Source organism: Delphinapterus leucas, chromosome 12 (assembly GCF_059928025.1).
Source record: "Delphinapterus leucas isolate spDelLeu-1000000601 "Yukka" chromosome 12, BTC_Dleu_Yukka2, whole genome shotgun sequence".
Taxonomy (NCBI): domain Eukaryota; kingdom Metazoa; phylum Chordata; class Mammalia; order Artiodactyla; family Monodontidae; genus Delphinapterus; species Delphinapterus leucas.
The window spans coordinates 79,606,334-79,624,372 of NC_143140.1; the positions used below are offsets into that span (position 1 = coordinate 79,606,334).

At 41.8% G+C, this 18,039-nt stretch overlaps 1 protein-coding gene across 24 annotated transcripts in view; it reads left to right on the plus strand.

The window, feature by feature from the left end:
* The window catches only part of SASH1 (SAM and SH3 domain containing 1), a 324,315-nt gene that overhangs the window by 195,543 nt on the left and 110,733 nt on the right, over positions 1–18,039 (plus strand). For 2 of the 24 annotated variants that reach the window (XM_089922111.1, XM_089922113.1), the window contains one exon: positions 11,061–11,219. The exons of the other annotated variants lie outside the window; for them this stretch is intronic. In XM_089922111.1, coding sequence (XP_089778237.1) covers positions 11,061–11,219 — 159 coding nt within the window. The remainder of the gene's footprint in view (positions 1–11,060; positions 11,220–18,039) is intronic. 24 annotated transcript variants of the gene reach the window in all.

Genomic DNA, 18,039 nt, shown 5'->3' on the forward strand with positions numbered 1-18,039 from the left:
TAAAATTCATGTTGTTACATATCCTTCATGGCCTGAAGCGAGACTGAACGTTGATACTTACGACTCGTTATGACTTGTAGTTAAGGTGTTAAAAAAGCATGTATATGTCTGACGAACCGTATTTCAAGATGTTTAAGAGGCTTACAGTTTTATAAGTATGAGGGATCGTTTTGGCTAGATTTTGATTTAAGGACTGAGAAAATCAGAGTTCACTTAAGAAATGCTTAAGAAGTACCAAGTGTCTTTCACATAAATTTTAATTTGCACCTCACTCTCCCCTGGCAATAGTAGTAATCTACTTAGGCCCTGGCACTTGGAGATAAGTATTCTTTAATAGACTCCAGTTACCCCTAAAACATCCATGAATGGAAGGAAAAAAAAGTTGCTTAAAAAATGATGTAAAATGATACAATGAAGATTTATTGTTTGGTTTTTAAACTTATAATTTGTGCCATCGTTTCTGCAGTTTGCAACAAGTCCCCCAGAGCTGGAACACTAGATCATGGAGTATATAGGGAAAGAATCACAGGAAAATCATTATTGTTGGAAAAAAGAAAGAGGCATTTCTTAAAGAAAGCAACTCAGTGATTCTGAATAATACTAAGGTTTTAATGATGAGACTCTAGGGGAATGTTTACCATTTTAAAAACTGTGAACCTTAGTGTGTGTGTGTGTGTGTTGATTTCTTAACAAATGCGTGAAACTTAATTATAATTTTAGTAGTTTGAGCTACTTTAGTATTTAGTTAGTTTGAATCATGTTTGGATGTTCAAGGGAGCTTAGTGCATTTCAGTTTCAATTAAATTAGTGAGATTAAGTAACTTGTAGAGTAGGTTGTACCTGTATCATGGAAGCCTTGAACACCAGTTTAATAATTGACATTGTTCTGTTTTTAAGAGGGAGCATATGAATAATTTTTTTCTTTTCCCTTGTGGTTTACCACAGGATATTGACGTTCCCTGTGCTACACAATAGGACCCTGTTACTTATCCATAGATAATTTGCATCTGCTAGTCCTAAACCCCCAATCCATCCCTCCCCCGAGCCCCCTCTCCCTTGGCAACCACATTTTTGTTCTCTATGTCTGTGGGCCTGTTTTCTGTTTTGTAGATAAGTTCATTTGTGTCATATTTTAGGTCCCACATATAAGTGATATCATATGGTATTTGTCTTTCTCTTTCTGACTTACTTCACTTAGTATGATAATCTCTAGGTCCATCCATGCGGCTGCAAATGGCATTATTTCATTCTTTTTTATGAATGAGCAATATTCCATTGTATATATATACCACATCTTCTTTATCCATTCCTCTGTCGATGGACATTTAGGTTGCTTCCATTTCTTGGCTATTGTAAATGGTGCTAGTATGAACATAGGGGTGCACATATCTTTTCGAATTATAGTTTTGTCCAGATACATGCTCAGGAGTGGGATTGGTGGATCATATGGCAACTCAATTTTTAGTTTTTTGAGGAACCTCTGTTCCACTATGTTCTGCATAGTGGCTGCACCAATTTACATTCCCACCAACAATGTAGGAGGGTTCAACCTGTGAAAATTTTTGATTAGGAGAATGACACGAGCATTATGTTCTTGGAAAGTCTGATTTATCAGTAGTACATTCAGTTATCTGGGAGGAGAGAGCAGTGAGAAGGCTGCGGCTCCAGTCCAGATGAAAGGGAAGGGAAACCTGAGTAAAGACACCAGGTGTGGAAACAGAAACGATGAAACGGAGGCAAGAAACATTCTGCTGGAAGAACTTAGAACTTCACTGAGTCTCTGGAAGGGACAGGGATAAGTGAAGACGCTGGGAGGCTGGTGTGGCTTTTTTTTTTTTCTGGCCGTACCACAAGGCATGTGGGATGTTAGTTCCCCGACCAGGGATCTAACCCATGCCCCGTGCAGTGGAAGCACTGAGTCCCAATCAGTGGACCGCCAGGGAAGTCCCTGGTGTGGCTTTTTGCAGGTAAGAGAAAGACAAAGGCGGGGTGTGCGGAAGATCAGGGGCTCACTTTATACTATGTGGAGGTTGAGGTCCTGTCCAGGTATTCTCGTGGAGCTGTACAGCCAGGGACCTGAGAATGGTGGCAGTGTTTAGATTTAGAGGAGCAGCTGGCGAGAGAGAGATACATTCTGAGATTTATTTATCATCATCTTCTTGGCACCTACTTGATGTCTGGCCTGAAATGAATGGGTTCATGGGAGGTGAATGGAGGCGGTGGGTATAGAAAATTCATTCAAGAAGTTTGCTCTTTGGTGCTGAAGGAACGAGTGCAATGAGTAGAGTGTTACCCAGCCAACCTCCCTCCCTCTCACTCTCCCTTCCTGCCTGCCTCCCTCCTTCCCTTTTCTCCTTTCCCCTCCGCGCTCCTCCATTTTTCTTTCTGTGGGGAGAGTTGAACAGGTCTGTGTGCCAAAAGAAGGGAAGAAAAGAATGGTAATGAAGATTAAAAAATAAAAAGGAAGAATAAATATGTGGGGGAATTGCTCCTCCTTTTTATGAAGTCTGTGTAAAAACAGTGGAAGAAGTGTGACCTTCCCTGTTTGGAGAATGAAAAATATTTAAAGTTTGGGTGGCTTTCTGATCCTCCTTTTTTCCAAGGGCACATCATTCGTATTTACAGCAGGCGAAAGTCATCCCAGAAGGTTTGTGTTTCTACTTTTGTCTGTATAATATTTGCTAAAAAGAAAGGTAATTACGTAAAGAAATAGAGGAAGCACCCAGATAATTAGCTTTGAGCCCCCAAACATGCTAAGTGTTAGGTCATAAGGCACAGTCAGAAAGTATATCACGGGAAGAATTTCTGGAGTGTTCCTGCCTGTACAGTTGACCCTTGAACAACAGGGATTTGAACTGCAAGGGTCCATTTATATGCAGATTTTTCTATGGTAAATACTACAGTACTTCATTGTCCGTGGTTTGTTGAATCCGTGCATGTGGAGGAGCCTCAGATATGGACTCTAAATTATATGCAGATTAATCCCCACGATGTTCAAGGGTCAGCTGTATATCCATGTGGACATTTTGTTGGATGCAAATGGCTTTAGTAGGTAACTGACTTTAGGAGACTGTTAGGCAACAGAGCAGAGTGGTTCAGCTTGAGTGTAGGAGGGCAGGCAGAGGGGAGGGGAAATCCTGGTTTTACCACTTACTAGCCACTTTACCACTTACTTGACTGGGAGCAAGTTACTTAATGTCTCCGAGCCTCAGTTTCTCCTTCTGTAAAAAGGAGATAAACATAATCTCAACCTTTGAAGGCTGCAGTGAGAACTACGGAGAATTTTTTTCTTTTAATTTATTCACCAAATATTTATTCAGCACCTGTTACGTGCCAGGTACTGGGGCTGCAGCAACGAAGAAAATGCGTTACGTGTCTGTCCCTGTGGCACTTATTATGTTCTGTAGGGTCCAGGAAGAATGAATACATTTCTCACTCTTTGTAAGGTGCCAAGCATACTGCCTGGCCGTGCTCAGTGTGAGCCAACATCACTGACATCCGACACCGCAGAATGTTTTCATATTTTTTTCGTGACAAATGGGTAGGGGCTTCCATTAGCAAATGAATTTAGAAAGCTGGTGTTGAATATTTTTAATTTGCGGGAGGAAATCACTTAGTCCTATTGGTGCCTGTGTGTCATCTGCACGATTTACATGTTGATATTAGTCTATGATGATCATGTGTATGCCTAGGAAACTGGTTACTATGAAGGGGCCTGGGTACTGATTTTCATATATTGTGCTGCTTCCGTCTATTAAATAGGAAGCACCAGGGAAGAATATCACTTTTCTGACGTTTGATAGCTTTGACCCAGGGTTTTCTCTAAAAGGCGCCCTTCTTATGTCACACGTGTCGGGGAGAAAACAAGATTGATAAAGCAACACTTGAAGAAAACTATTAACTTTGCAGGAAATATACCACAGGGTAGTTTTCTTAAAAAAAAACAACCAAAGACGGATCACTGTTCAGGTTTGACTGTCATTTGGTGCGATCAGCATTGTTGCGTCAGAGCTTAGATTCCGGAAAGATAAGCGTGAGATGTGAATGGATTTTTGTTGTTGTTGTTGGGGGTGGCTGCACCACGAGGTTTGCAGGATCTTAGTTCTCCAACCAGGGATCGAACCCAGGCCCCCGGCAGTGAAAGCAGGGAGCCCTAACCACTGGACCACCAGGAACTCCTGTGAGTGGGTATGAGAACATGCCAGCCCCTGCCCCTGCAAACTTCAGCAACTTAAAAATTGGTGACAATTGCCTGAGAGCCAGCAGGACACAGGTCACCAGAGAGCTGTCACTATGGTCAGTTAATCACAGAAAGGAGGACTTCCCTGGTGGCGCAGTGGTTAAGAATCCGCCTGCCAATGCAGGGGACACGGGTTCCAGCCCTGGTCCGGGAAGATCCCACATACCGTGGAGCAGCTAAGCCCATACGCAACAACTACTGAGCCTGTGCTTTAGAGCCTGTGAGCCACAACTACTAAGCCCGCGTGCCACAACTACTGAAGCCCGTGCGCCTAGAGCCCATGCTCCACAACAAGAGAAGCCACCGCAATGAGCAGCCCACGCACCACAACGAAGAGTAGCCCCAACTCACTGCAACTGGAGAAAGCCTGCGTGCAGCAACAAAGACCCAATGAAGCCAAAAATAAAATAGATAAATTTATTTTAAAAAAACATAGAAGGGAAAGCCCAGGGGAAAGTAAGCGAACCCTAGTGGCTGTCATTGGAGGACTACAACGATTTGGGGGAACTACCCACAAAACTGTTAGCCAAAGGCAACCCATTAAACCTACCCACTCAATCACAGGATTCTCATTGGCAGAAGGAGGCATTCTTAAAGAGGGGATGAGGGACCTGCCCTCATTCATTAAAAATAAACTTTTTAGTTTTCCTGAAGAGAAAGAGTGCTCCGGTGTATTTCAAGATGGTTCCTTTTCCCCTCTCCTTGCGGGAAGCACAAGAAGATTTCTCTCCAGTGTTTACTACGTCAAGCTCCTGGAGTTCCAGTTTTCCTCCCAGCGCTGGTTCCCACAGTGGTTTCTGCTTCTGAGTCTCTGCTGCATTGCAGCTAAAGAAAATGATAGGAGGAGGGCACCAGAATCACAACTAACTGCTGAATTATCATCGACAGGAAGACACTGGAACTCACCAAAAAAGATACCCCACATCCAAAGACAAAGGAGAAGCCGCAGTGAGACAGTAGGAGGGGCACAGTCACAATAAAATCAAATCCCATAACCGCTGGGTGGGTGACTCATAAACTGGAGAAAAATGATACCACAGAAGTCAACCCACTGGAGTGAAGGTTCTGAGCCACACGTCAGGCTTCCCAACCTGGGGGTCCGGCAATGGGAGGAGGAATTCCCAGAGAATCAGACATTAAAGTCTAGCGGGATTTGATTGCAGGACTTCGACAGGACTGGGGGAAACAGAGACTCCACTCTTGGCGGGCACACACCAATTAGTGTGCACATCAGGACCCAGGGGAAGGAGCAGTGACCCCAGGGGAGACTGAACCAGACCTCCTGCAGAGGCGGGGTGTGGCTGTGGCTCACTGTGTGGACAAGGACACTGGCAGCAGAAGTTCTGGGAAGTACTCCTTGGCGTGAACCCTCCGAGAATCTGCCATTAGCCCTATCAAAGAGCCTATAGGATCCAGTGCTGGGTCGCCTCAGGCCAAACAACCAACAGGGAGGAAACTCAGCCCCACCCATCAGCAGACAAGCAGATTAAAGTTTTACTGAGCTCTGCCCACCACAGCAACACCCAGCTCTACCCACCACCAGTCCCTCCCATCAGGAAGCTTGCACAAGCCTCTTAGATAGCCTCATCCACCAGAGGGCAGACAGCAGAAGCAAGAGGAACTACAATCCTGCAGCCTGTGGAACAAAAACCACATTCACAGAAAGATAGACAAGATGAAAAGGCAGAGGACTATGTACCAGATGAAAGAACAAGATAAAACCCCAGAAAAACAACTAAGTGCAGTGGAGATAGGCAACCTTCCAGAAAAAGAATTCAGAATAATGATAGTGAAGATGATCTAGGACCTCAGAAAAAGATGGAGGCAAAGATCGAGAAGATGGAAGAAATGTTTAACAAAGCCCTAGAAGAATTAAAGAACAAACACCTAGAAGAATTAAAGAACAAACAAACAGAGATGAACAGCACAATAACTGAAATGAAAAATACACTAGAAGGAATCAATAGCAGAATAACTGAGGCAGAAGAACGGATAAGTGAGCTGGAAGACAGAATGGTGGAGTCTACTGCCACAGAACAGAATAAAGAAAAAAGAATGAAAAGAAATGAAGACCGCCTAAGAGACCTCTGGGACAGCATTACACGAACCAACATTTGCATTATAGGGGTCCCAGAAGGAGATGAGAGAGAGAAGGGACCCAAGAAAATATTTGAAGAGATTATAGCTGAAAAATTCCCTAACATGGGAAAGGAAATAGGAAGCGCTGAAAGTCCCAGGCAGGATAAACCCAAGGAGAAACACACCGAGACACATAGCAATCAAATTGACAAAAGTTAAAGACAAAGAAAAATTATTGAAAGCAACAAGGGAAAAACAACAAATAACATACAAGAGAACTCCCATAAGGTTAACAGCTGATTTCTCAGCAGAAACTCTACAAGCCAGAAGGGAGTGGCATGATATCTTTAAAGTGATGAAAGGGAAGAACCTACATCCAAGATTGCTCTACCCGGCAAGGATCTCATTCAGATTCTACAGAGAAATCAAAAGCTTCACAGACAAGCAAAAGCTATGAGAATTCAGCACCACCAAACCAGCTCCACAACGATTGCTAAAGGAACTTCTCTAAGTGGGAAACACAAGAGAAGAAAAGGACCTACAAAAACAAACCCAAAACAATTAAGAAAATGGTCATAGGAACATACATATCAATAATTACCTTAAATGTGAATGGATTAAATGCTCCAACCAAAAGACACAGGCTTACTGAATGGATACAAAAACAAGACCCATATATATGCTGTCTACAAGAGACCCACTTCAGACCTAGGGACACATACGGACTGAAAGTGAGGGGATGGAAAAAGATATTCTATGCAAATGGAAATCAAAAGAAAGCTGGAGTAGCAATTCTCATATCAGACAAAATAGACTTTAAAATAAAGACTATTATAAGAGACAAAGAAGGATACTACATAATGATCAAGGGATCAATCCAAGAAGAAGATATAACAATTGTAAATGTTTATGCACCCAACAGAGGAGCACCTCAATACATAAGGCAAATGCTAACAGCTATAAAAGAGGGAATCGACAAAAACACAATAATAGTGGGGGACTTTAACACCTCACTTAAGCCAATGGACATCATCTGGACAGAAAATTAATAAGGAAACACAAGCTTTAAATGACACAATACACCAGATAGATTTAATTGATATTTGTAGGACATTCAAAAACAGCAGATTACACTTTCAAGTGCACACGGAACATTCTCCAGGATAGATCACATCCTGGGTCACAAATCAAGCCTTGGTAAATTTAAGAAAATTGAAATCACATCAAGCATCTTTTCTGACCACAACTCTATGAGATTAGAAACCAATTACATGGAAAAAACATGTAAAAAACACAAACACATGGAGGCTAAACAATTTGTTACTAAATAACCAAGAGATCACTGAAGAAATCAAACAGGAAATCAAAAAATACCTAGAGACAAATGACAATGAAAACACGGCAATCTAAAATCTGTGGGATGCCGCAAAAGCAGTTTTAAGAGGGAGGTTTATAGCAATACAATCCTACCTCAAGAAACGGGCAAAATCTCAAATAAACAATCTAACCTTACACCTAAAGGAACTAGAGAAAGAAGAACAAACAAAATCTAAAGTTAGTAGAAGGAAAGAAATCATAAAGATCAGAGCAGAAATAAATGAAATAGAAACAAAGAAAACAATAGCAAAGATCAAGAAAACTAAAAGCTCTTTCTTTGAGAAGATAAACAAAAGTGATAAACCTTTAGGTGGACTCACGAAGAAAAAGAGGGAGAGGACTCAAATTAATGAAAGTAGAAATGAAAAAGGAGAAGTTATAACAGATACCGCAGAAATACAAAGCATCGTAAGAGACTGCTACAAGCAGCTCTATGCCAATAAAATGGACAACCTGGAAGAAATGAATAAATTCTTAGAAAGGTACAACCTTCCAAGACTGAACCAGGAAGAAATAGAAACTATGAACAGGCCAATCACAAATAATGAAACTGTGATTAAAAATCTTCCAACAGGGGCTTCCCTGGTGGCACAGTGGTTGAGAGTCCGCCTGTCGTTGCAGGGGACACGGGTTCGTGCCCCGGTCCAGGAAGATCCCACGTGCCGCGGAGCGGCTGGGCCCGTGAGCCATGGCCGCTGAGCCTGTGCGTCCAGAGCCTGTGTTCCGCAATGGGAGAGTCCACAACAGTGAGAGGCCCACATACTGCAAAAAAAAAAAAAAAAAAAAAAAAAATCTTCCAACAAAGTCCACAACCAAATGGCTTCACTGGTGATTTCTTTCAAACATTTAGAGAAGAGCTAACACCCATCCTTCTCAAACTCTTCCAAAAAATTGCAGAGGAAGGAACACTCCCAATCTCATTCTACGAGGCCACCATCACCCTGATACCAAAAGCAGACAAAGATACTACAAAAAAACAGTTTTCCTGAAGCCAGAGAAGCTTTCTGTAATTACAGTCTGAAGAGGTAGAGGTGATCCCCCACTTAAACCTCCAGCTGTCAAGGCGCTTGGCTTAACTGACCAAGGTTAGTTGGCTTAAACCTCCAGCCGTCAAGGCGCTTGGCTTAACTGACCAAGGTTAGTTACAGGTTCCAGGCCATCCCAGAAGCCTTCTCAGTCCCCTCAGCTGGCCCCCGCCGTGACTCACCCTCCTACCTGGAAATGACATCTAGACAGACATGATGCAATAGGTTCCCTCTTTCCCCATTGGAATTGCTTGTTTTCAAAGGACTGGATGAAACGAAGCAAGCTCTTTGAGGTTTCTCTGAAAACTAGACATTGCTTGTAAATAGTTTTTTTAAAGTGTCCTTTGTATCCTGTTCAATAATCCCCACCAGCTGTGCGCTCTTCTCAAGGTATTCCAGTGAAAGAGTGTTGGGTTAACAACAGTCTGCAAAGGACATACTCTAGGTTCTGTTCAACTGGTAGAGAGACTTTAAAAATAGCTCTTGAATTTTGCGATGTGGAATGCCATGTGTGAGCTCCCGGGACAACATGTGTGCTACACATTGCAAAACCCTTCACAAGTGTTACCTAATTAAACTGCACACTCTCTGACAGGTGGCAGGCTCCACAGTGTCTTGCAGGAGAAGGGAACTGCTGCACGTCCAGCACCAGCTCGGAACACTGCCTTTGTGTCTTGAGGTTGTGCTGCCTCAAGAGCGAATGAGTCTTCATTGGAGTACAATTGAAATAGTTAGAGAACCCAAGATCTTCCCTGGGACGTGGTTAATTATTATGTGAGATTCATTACCACCCTTAGCAACTTCAGAGTTTTGCCAACAAGGCCAATGATTGTTGGCAGGATCAGAAACAAGCCAAAGAGACCAGATCTTGGGTATAGACCTACCCACTGTGGTGGCCTCGTGTCAGGGATCTACTGGAGGGCTCAGGTCTCCAGCAGGAGGTTCAAGTCTGAGTAAGCAGCAGGTGATGGGGTCCTATGGACAGAGGAGTCGGGTAGGGGCAGCACCAGGAAACTGAGAGCAGCTCCTAATGGATGCCTGTCCGTCTTTAAGCCTATGAGAAGGTGGCAGGGACTGAGTCATCAGGCTGACCAAGGATGGGGCAGAACCCCTGTCTTGGGAGAAGACCAAGGTTATTGGCAGTTATCAGAACAAAGCCTTAGAAGGAAGAAAACAACAAAGCAAAACACTTGGGTACAGGCTAAAGAGCAGGGGAGGAGAACAGGGACAGTAGACTTCTAGCACGTGGTCTGTAATCTCTCTGTGCCTCAGTCTCCTAGTTGGTAAAATGGAAATAGTAAAATTTGCTACCTCAGAAGGCATTCCAGATGATTAAATGAAATAATATATGTGAAGTGCCTAGAATGGTGTATGGCACCAAGTGAGTGCTTAGTCAGCATTGGTGATGATGGCAGTGAAGTGAAGAAGATGGTGAGGGTGAGGATGATGGTGACAATGGTGATGGTGGTAATTATGTTGGTGATGACTACATTGATGACGATGATGAATCAGAAAGTACCGTGGGAGTACCTGCTCCTCAAGACAGAACTGGCCCTGGGACAGGCGTGCAACTTATAGGTGGAGATCCAGTGACAGCCAGCAGGTGGGGAAGTGGGATGCAGTGCAGAACAAGCCTTGATGAGCACTTGGTAATTATTTTGTGTTTAGAGGTATACCAGGTAACCCCAAGGAGTTCGTTGCTGCTGTTTCTTTGGTTACTTGCTAGTACCTTTGTGTGGATAACTGAATCCATCAGTTCAATTTTTACAATGGGTACCATTTGAATATTTAAGAGAGGATTTTCAAGAAAATAATTATTTGTTTTTATGTGTCCCTAAACTTCTCCAATTTTTCCCCTGGTTGCCTGCTCACGTTGAGCAAGGACAAATGGCAGTCTGTGTGGTCCCTAACAGCACCGTTGACACGTGTCGTGGATGATATAGAGAGCTTAACAAGGTTTCTGTCCTTCCTTGAACATGTTTCTGTCATTGTCTTGTCTTTATTTCTCAACATACTGTCTGTCTCATGCTTGTGGATCAAATTATACAATGTCAATACCTAGGGATTAAAAACATAATAGAAATTTTAATTCAGTTGATAGTGTAAAAGGCACTAGGCTTTCTGTGCTGTGGTCTCTCGGGATGGTTAATGGTGAGCAGCCTCAGCCCAGAAACCTTCCGTGAAATCCTTGTAGACGAATAGAGACAGTTGCAGTGTTAATGTGGTTAAATGGTGTGATGGGAGCACCTGACAGTCTTAGGGGATAGGGGAAGGCCCACGGAGAGGGTAACGTCTTTAATTTTCCTAAAAGTCTGTCCAAAATATTCCTTAACTTCCAGACTTCAAATCACGACTTTAAAGGCCTCGACAGTTTTGATGCCACCAGTCTTTTCCCCAGCGTTGAATCCTGCCTGACAGTTATCCCTGCCTTTCCATCTCTTGCCTCTTTAGTCATTCTCCTGTGCTGCACTGCTCATCCCAACATTAAAATATCTTTGGTAAGATTTGAGGGGGTTACTTATTGCTCTGTGAATACTATATGGCAAAGAACTGAAGAATCCTCCAAAGATCATTTTCTCTTTAGTGTGATTAGCATTTTCATGAGTTGTTAAGGTAATGTGTCTGGTGATTAAAATTTGGAATATTTCAAAGAGACTCTTCATAGCAACTTTCAAGATCTATATGTTTTACATTTAAAATTTATACTAGGATGCTGTCCGTTTCTCCCAGCTTAGGGTTTTGTGGTAAAGGTGAGCACTCTGATCCGTGGGTTCCCTTTATGTTGAAGTTTATGGAATGAATGAAAAAGTCATGTTAGTGCTTTGAGTTTGCGTACATTGGCTTGATAGAAAGGAAAAATTTGGGTGATTTCAAAGTGTTACTGTATCGCTACATGGATTACATCTTTTTTTTTTTTTTGACAGACCTGACTGTACCATGCAAGACTCTTTTATTCTCTTGATTCTCCAAGTCACAATCATATCTCTAGGTTCATTTCAGCCTTTGGGAGGGACATGTCGTATTCAGGGACACAGCCAGATCTCCTAGCCGGTGTCCCAGGCACACTGGTCATTGGGTTTGCACTTTTGTCTGTCCTGCTACAGAGGCTAGGGAAGGGCTGTCCATCTGTTTTCTGCCCTCGGAGATCAGGTCCAAATGTGTTTCCTGTTTGTTCTCTTCTGTGGCTTTTGTTTGTTTGCTTTCGTAAGGACAAAATGCTACTTGCTAGGGGCAAATTGGCTCACTGTTTGTATACATGCAAATTCTCCGTGCATATTGTATGCATAATCTCATATGAAATAACCGTTTTCTAATTAACACCCCGGTGATATTTATGGTGATTGAGGTTAGTTTAGAGACAACAAGGAAATACTTCTAATTTTATCTTTCCATGCTGTGGGGAAAAGGAGAATTTGACAAGGCAGTTTAAGAGAAAGGGAAAGGAGAGCAAACTTTCTATGAGGAAAATTCCAAATGATTGATGTTTCAGAATCTTCAATATTATAATGCAGTTTAAAAACATAAGGTACTATGAAGTGTGTGTTTATATGTCGAATAATGTATCTTTAAATGACAAGTGTTCCACACAAAGATCTGTTTGTAGAAAAGGAACCAGTCATCATGTGAGATTTTAAAAAATTAACGTACATCTTCTATGCCTTGGGTATTCTAAGTCCCAGTTATGGTATGGAATCTTGATAGTGTACTATGTATATGTGTAAATTTTGAACCAAATCTGACTCTAGGTCTAGAAGGAATAATATTAGGAAAAAATACATTTTAAATAGAAACATTTTTGTCTTGCTTTCTGGTTTTCTGTACTGTATATACACAGTATAGAAAAATAAGAAAATACAGAAAAGCCTAAAAAACAAACTAATTATGTTTAAACCTCTAATCCCTACCCCCATCTCAGATTTAACCACATGTTGGCATATTTCCTCCCAGACTGTTGTCTGTGTATGTATATATATATTTGTTCAACAAATAGTGAGTACCTACTTTTTGAATTGCCAGACACCGCTGGGTTCTGGGGATACAACAGTGAACAAAACATACAGAATTGCCTGCCCCAGTGGACTTTACATTCTGTATATATCCACCCATTTACCCAAATACACATTGGGATCAAGCTGTCATACTGTGCGCTTGCTTACATTCCTTAACCTTCTATAAGGAACACTCTTCCCTTGTTAAATATTCTCCGGTGTTGTGATTCTTAATGGTTATATACCTTTTTATCTTGTGAATGGACCATAGTTTATTTAAGTATCCCTCAATTCAAGCTATTTAAGTGCTTTCTGTTATTATAAAAATAAGTAACCATGAATATCTTTTTCTTTTTTTTTTTTAATTGGCCTCACAGCTTGCGGGATCTTAGTTCCCTGACCAGGGATCGAACCCCTGCCTCCTGCAGTGGAAGCACGGAGCCCTAACCACTGGACTGCCAGGGAATTCCCAATGAATATCTTTAAATGTACATCTTCACTTTCATAATTTATCATCCTTAGGGTAGATTATTAGATATGAGTTTAGCAGGTTGAAAAGTAGGAACATTTTAAAGACTCCACAAACACTGTTAAATTACCATCTTGGGGCTTCCCTGGTGGCGCAGTGGTTGAGAGTCCGCCTGCCGATGCGGGGGATGCGGGTTCGTGCCCCGGTCCGGGAAGATCCCACATGCCGCGGAGCGGCTGGGCCCGTGAGCCATGGCCGCTGAGCCTGCGTGTCCGGAGCCTGTGCTCCGCAATGGGAGAGGCCACAGCGGTGAGAGGCCTGCGTACCGCAAAAAAAAAAAAAAAAATTACCATTTTGAAATATTGTATAGTTTGCACTTTTATTAACAACATATCTGTGCTTCTTTTTAAAATGTCATACTTCCCAGTATTTAACATTATCAGGATAAAGAAAACTTTACCAGTTTGACTGGTGAAAAGTATTCTCAGAGTTTTCAATCATAATTCTTTGATTATTTCTAAGAACACACGTTTTTTAATATCTTTATTTCTGTGGCCCATGTTTTAAAGTCGTTTGCCTGTTTTCCTGTCTAAAGTATTGTTTTTCTTATTTATCAGCACCCTTTATATATTGAGCCATTTAGTCTATTATCATGTATGTAGCAAAATTTTCCCGAGGTGGAGAATATACGGTTTCCCCAACTTTTCCAGCAACCAAATCACGTGACAGGAAATGAGGAGGAGGCCCTCCTCTTGGTGTGGATTTTAAACCAGAATCTCTCTCCATAACCACAGCAGCAACAGCTAAGTTGCTGTGATTGTAGTACCTGCAAGCAGTAATGTCCAAGAAATATAATAGTTCTACAGACAGGGCTGCGTTTAGTGCCTGAGCTGCCAGTCATGCAGGTACGAGTAAGCATGTGAGCACAGGGATCGAACTCAGTACTGGGCAAATGGTACTCTACCTTGCCCCTCCCCCAATGTAGTAGTCGTGGTGCACGTGAATTTAATTGGTTTCCAAAAAATGCATGCCATCTCTATGTACCTCAGTGTACATGTAGATACACTTTCGGGTTATAAAAAGTCGAGCCTCGTGGTTGTGGATGAGTGAACCAGGAATGAGATCCTGACAAACAGCTGCTGTTCTGAACGGGGGGATAGATTTATGCTTAAACCAGAGTAAACTGTGCCACCAGGTAATAATTTTGAGCAATGAAGTACGTTTGCTACAGTAACCGTTAAAGAAACAGATAAATCACAGTAATTTCAACGTGGCACTTTAGCCATTCTGTAAATGGGTATTTTAGATTTCATTTGCTTTTGAACTAAGTTCAATAATATATAGAGTGAGACATTCAAAGATTAATGCTTAGAAAGGAGGAAAATCACTGGACAAGAACAGAAACATATCATTTATGTATATTACATTGGGGCTTGGTCTGCCTGTGTTTCCATTATAAATCGGATTTTTCAAGCATTCGTAATACAGCAGTAAAAAGTTTGCCCTGGGCTGAAACTTGACAGTTGTCTCAACTTTCTGAGATTCCAATTTTTATTTTATTCTTACTCTTCTTAATCAAATACTATGACATCTATGCATGTGTTTTTTTAAATTTTATTTAATTTATTTTGTATACAGCAGGTTCTTATTAGGAATCTGTTTTATACATAGTAGTGTATATATGTCAATCCCAGTGTGTTTTTAAATGTTTTACATCATTGCTATTAATTCAAAAGTCCATTTCTTTTAGAAGTAAAACTTTGTGGCTGATGATTTCAGAATACACTGTATTGTCATTGATTGTCATTGATTCTGAGGCTTTTTAAGATGTTTAAAAAACTTTGGGGACTTCCCTGGTGGTTCAGTGGGTAAGACTCCACGCTCCCAATGCAGGGGACCCGGGTTCGATCCCTGGTCAGGGAACTAGGTCCCACATGCCACAACTAAAAAAAAGATCTCGCATACCACAACTAAAGATCCCGTATTATGCTACTAAAGGATCCGGCATGTCGCAGCTGAAGATCCTGCACGCGGCAGCGAAGATCCTGCATGCCGCAACTAAGACACCGGCGCAGCCAAATAAATTTTTAAAAATAATAAATAAATGAATTTTTAAAAGGTGGTTAAAAAACTTTTAAAGATGGTTTGGAAATATGATTCAAAGTCTGAGAAAGAGCAATGGTTAAATGTTATGATAGTGTTTGATTTTTTTTTAAATAGCAATCTTTTATTTATTTATTTATTTTTATATTTATTTTTGGCTGTGTTGGGTCTTCGTTTCTGTGCGAGGGCTTTCTCTAGTTGCTGCAAGTGGGGGCCACTCTTCATCGCGGTGCACGGGCCTCTTCACTATCACGGCCTCTCTTGTTGCGGAGCACAGGCTCCAGACGTGCAGTCTCAGTAGTTGTGGCTCACGGGCCTAGTTGCTCCGCGGCATGTGGGTTCTTCCCAGACCAGGGCTCGAACCTGTGTCCCCGGCATTAGCAGGCAGATTCTCAACCACTGTGCCACCAGGGAAGCCCAGCGTTTGATTTTTATAGCTGCAAAGACAACAATAATAATGCTCTAAATCATGACAAAATGTGAGTCAGTATCTTAGAGGATTCATTTAAATTTGGCATCTCCAGTTTGGTGAAGCTACATAATTTTGTAAAACCCATATTCAGACACCCAGTCTGCTTACTAATCAGAGCAGGTGTTATTTATGTGATGATATGAACGCTTTGGGGTTTTTATATTCTCAGTTATGTTCATCTTACTTGATCATGAGCTCCTGAAGTTCAGTGACTATTCTTTATACTTCCAGTACCCAGCATGTCAACTAGGTACAGAGGTGACACTTAGGAAATATGGGTTGAATAAATGAATACATGAGTTTTGTTCAGTTATAGACTGTCACCAACTTCTGAAGATTATTCATTCTGAAACACGTGAGTCACTGGGTTAGGACTTGTTCATTTTCCTGTAAAAGTGTAATGTAAAAAGTAAATTTTCCCACAAAGGCTTATTTAATTTCCAACGATTACACTCTAGCACAATCACTGTAGTCGACAGAGGTCTGGATCTGTTTCTGAAAAACAGTCCCTCCCAGTCAGTAGACAGTCCCATGGTAATGCTCAAACCCTCCAGTTATATGTATTCTACATGTTGTAAATAATTCATTCTATTATCAGACACTTTTTTAAATAATGTTGAGCCTACCTCTTTCCTTTTACTTTAAAATCATCAGTCTTGGGAATTCCCTCACTTTCACTGCCGAGGACCCGGGTTCAATCCCTGGTCGGGGAACTAAGATCCCACAAGCTTCATGGTGTGGCCAAAAAATAAAAATAAATAAATAAATAAAATAAAATTAACAATCATTAGTCTTGGTCATCCCCTTCTAGAGCAGTGAAGACCAGGCTGGAGTTTAGGTGTGACTCAGGGTATACTGATCCCTTCAACCTCCAGGCCACTGAATCCAACATTAGAGTCAGCTCTGAGCAGCCTTGTCTGGGGCAGCAGTTCTCAAAGTATAGCTCCCCAGCCAGCAGTGTGCGCATCACCTGGAACTTGGTAGAAATGCAAATTAGAGGGCTCATCCCAGATGGACTGAATCTGTAATTCTGGGGAGGGGTCCAGCAATAGTGTCGAACAAGCCAGGGGATTGCAGGGTACTAAGTGTGGAACCTCTGTTCTAGGGCTCACTGGATCGTGGTCCCAAGGAGGGACCTTGATATGCGATTCCTCTGGCAGCAAGCTCAGTGGTGGCACGCAGTTCGTCAGCCAGTTGCCCAGCGCTCTGCTCCTGTACATCATGGGCAAGGGGACTTGGAGCTGTTGAAGGAGTTTGGAGCAAGGTTCAGGCATGTAGTCCAAGGTGCAGTGGTCAGACACGGTGGCACAGCGACTCTCTGGCCCTGTGTGGCTGAGCTAGTTTCAGGATGGACATTAGAACTTGGTCATTTTGTAATACCTAATATGAAAATTTTTAACTAGATTTGAAATCTGTTACATTTTCATAAGCAGTTTCACTGTGACATTGGGCAAAGTGCTGTTAGATCCTTGCAATGTAAATTGCCATAAGTATTTCAGTGGTTATAGAAATGGACAAAACAATTTTGATGACTTAGTTGTGTGAATAAAATTCCTTGTTAGTAATGACCAACAAGAGTGGTAAGAGCTCATCACTAAAAGTTTTGGCCTAACTTAGCTTACAGTCATTTCAATCATATAATTTAATTTTTTTAAAGTTATTTTTCAGTAAGCTCGAAGTTCTATTAAAAAACTAAAAAGATTTTATTTGGAAGTTTTGTACCAATTCAGTATTTAATATTTTCATGGGACTTTCCTAGCGGTCCAGTGGTTAGGACTCTGTACTTCAACTGCAGGGAGCACGGGTTCCATCCCTGATTGGGGAACTAAGATCCCGCATGCCACAGGAAAAATTTAACATTTTCCCTAATACTCTGGTATAATCAGTATATATTATTTAAACACGTAATGAATGTTTTCCCACTCAACCCCTCCTCAGTGCCTCAGTGTGCAGTGGCCTGTTACTGTTGTGCTGTATGGGAAGAGGCACAAGGCGGCTGTCTGCCCTCTCTCCTTGGAAGCCCTTACCATGTTTCCATTCTCCTTCCCTTCTCTGAGTAAACAGCTCCAGGTCCTCCAATTGATCTCATTCATATGACTCCATTTCTAGACACCTTTCTAACAAAGGTTCCCCTGGTTTTCATTATCATCTGGAAAATCTGGCATCCAAAGCTGAGCACAGCTGTCCAGATATCATGCCTGGTGCTAGAACAGAAGGAATACTGGGCCTGTGATTTAGACATTAAGTGCAAATGATTCCCATGAGTGACTTTAGAAATCACTAGA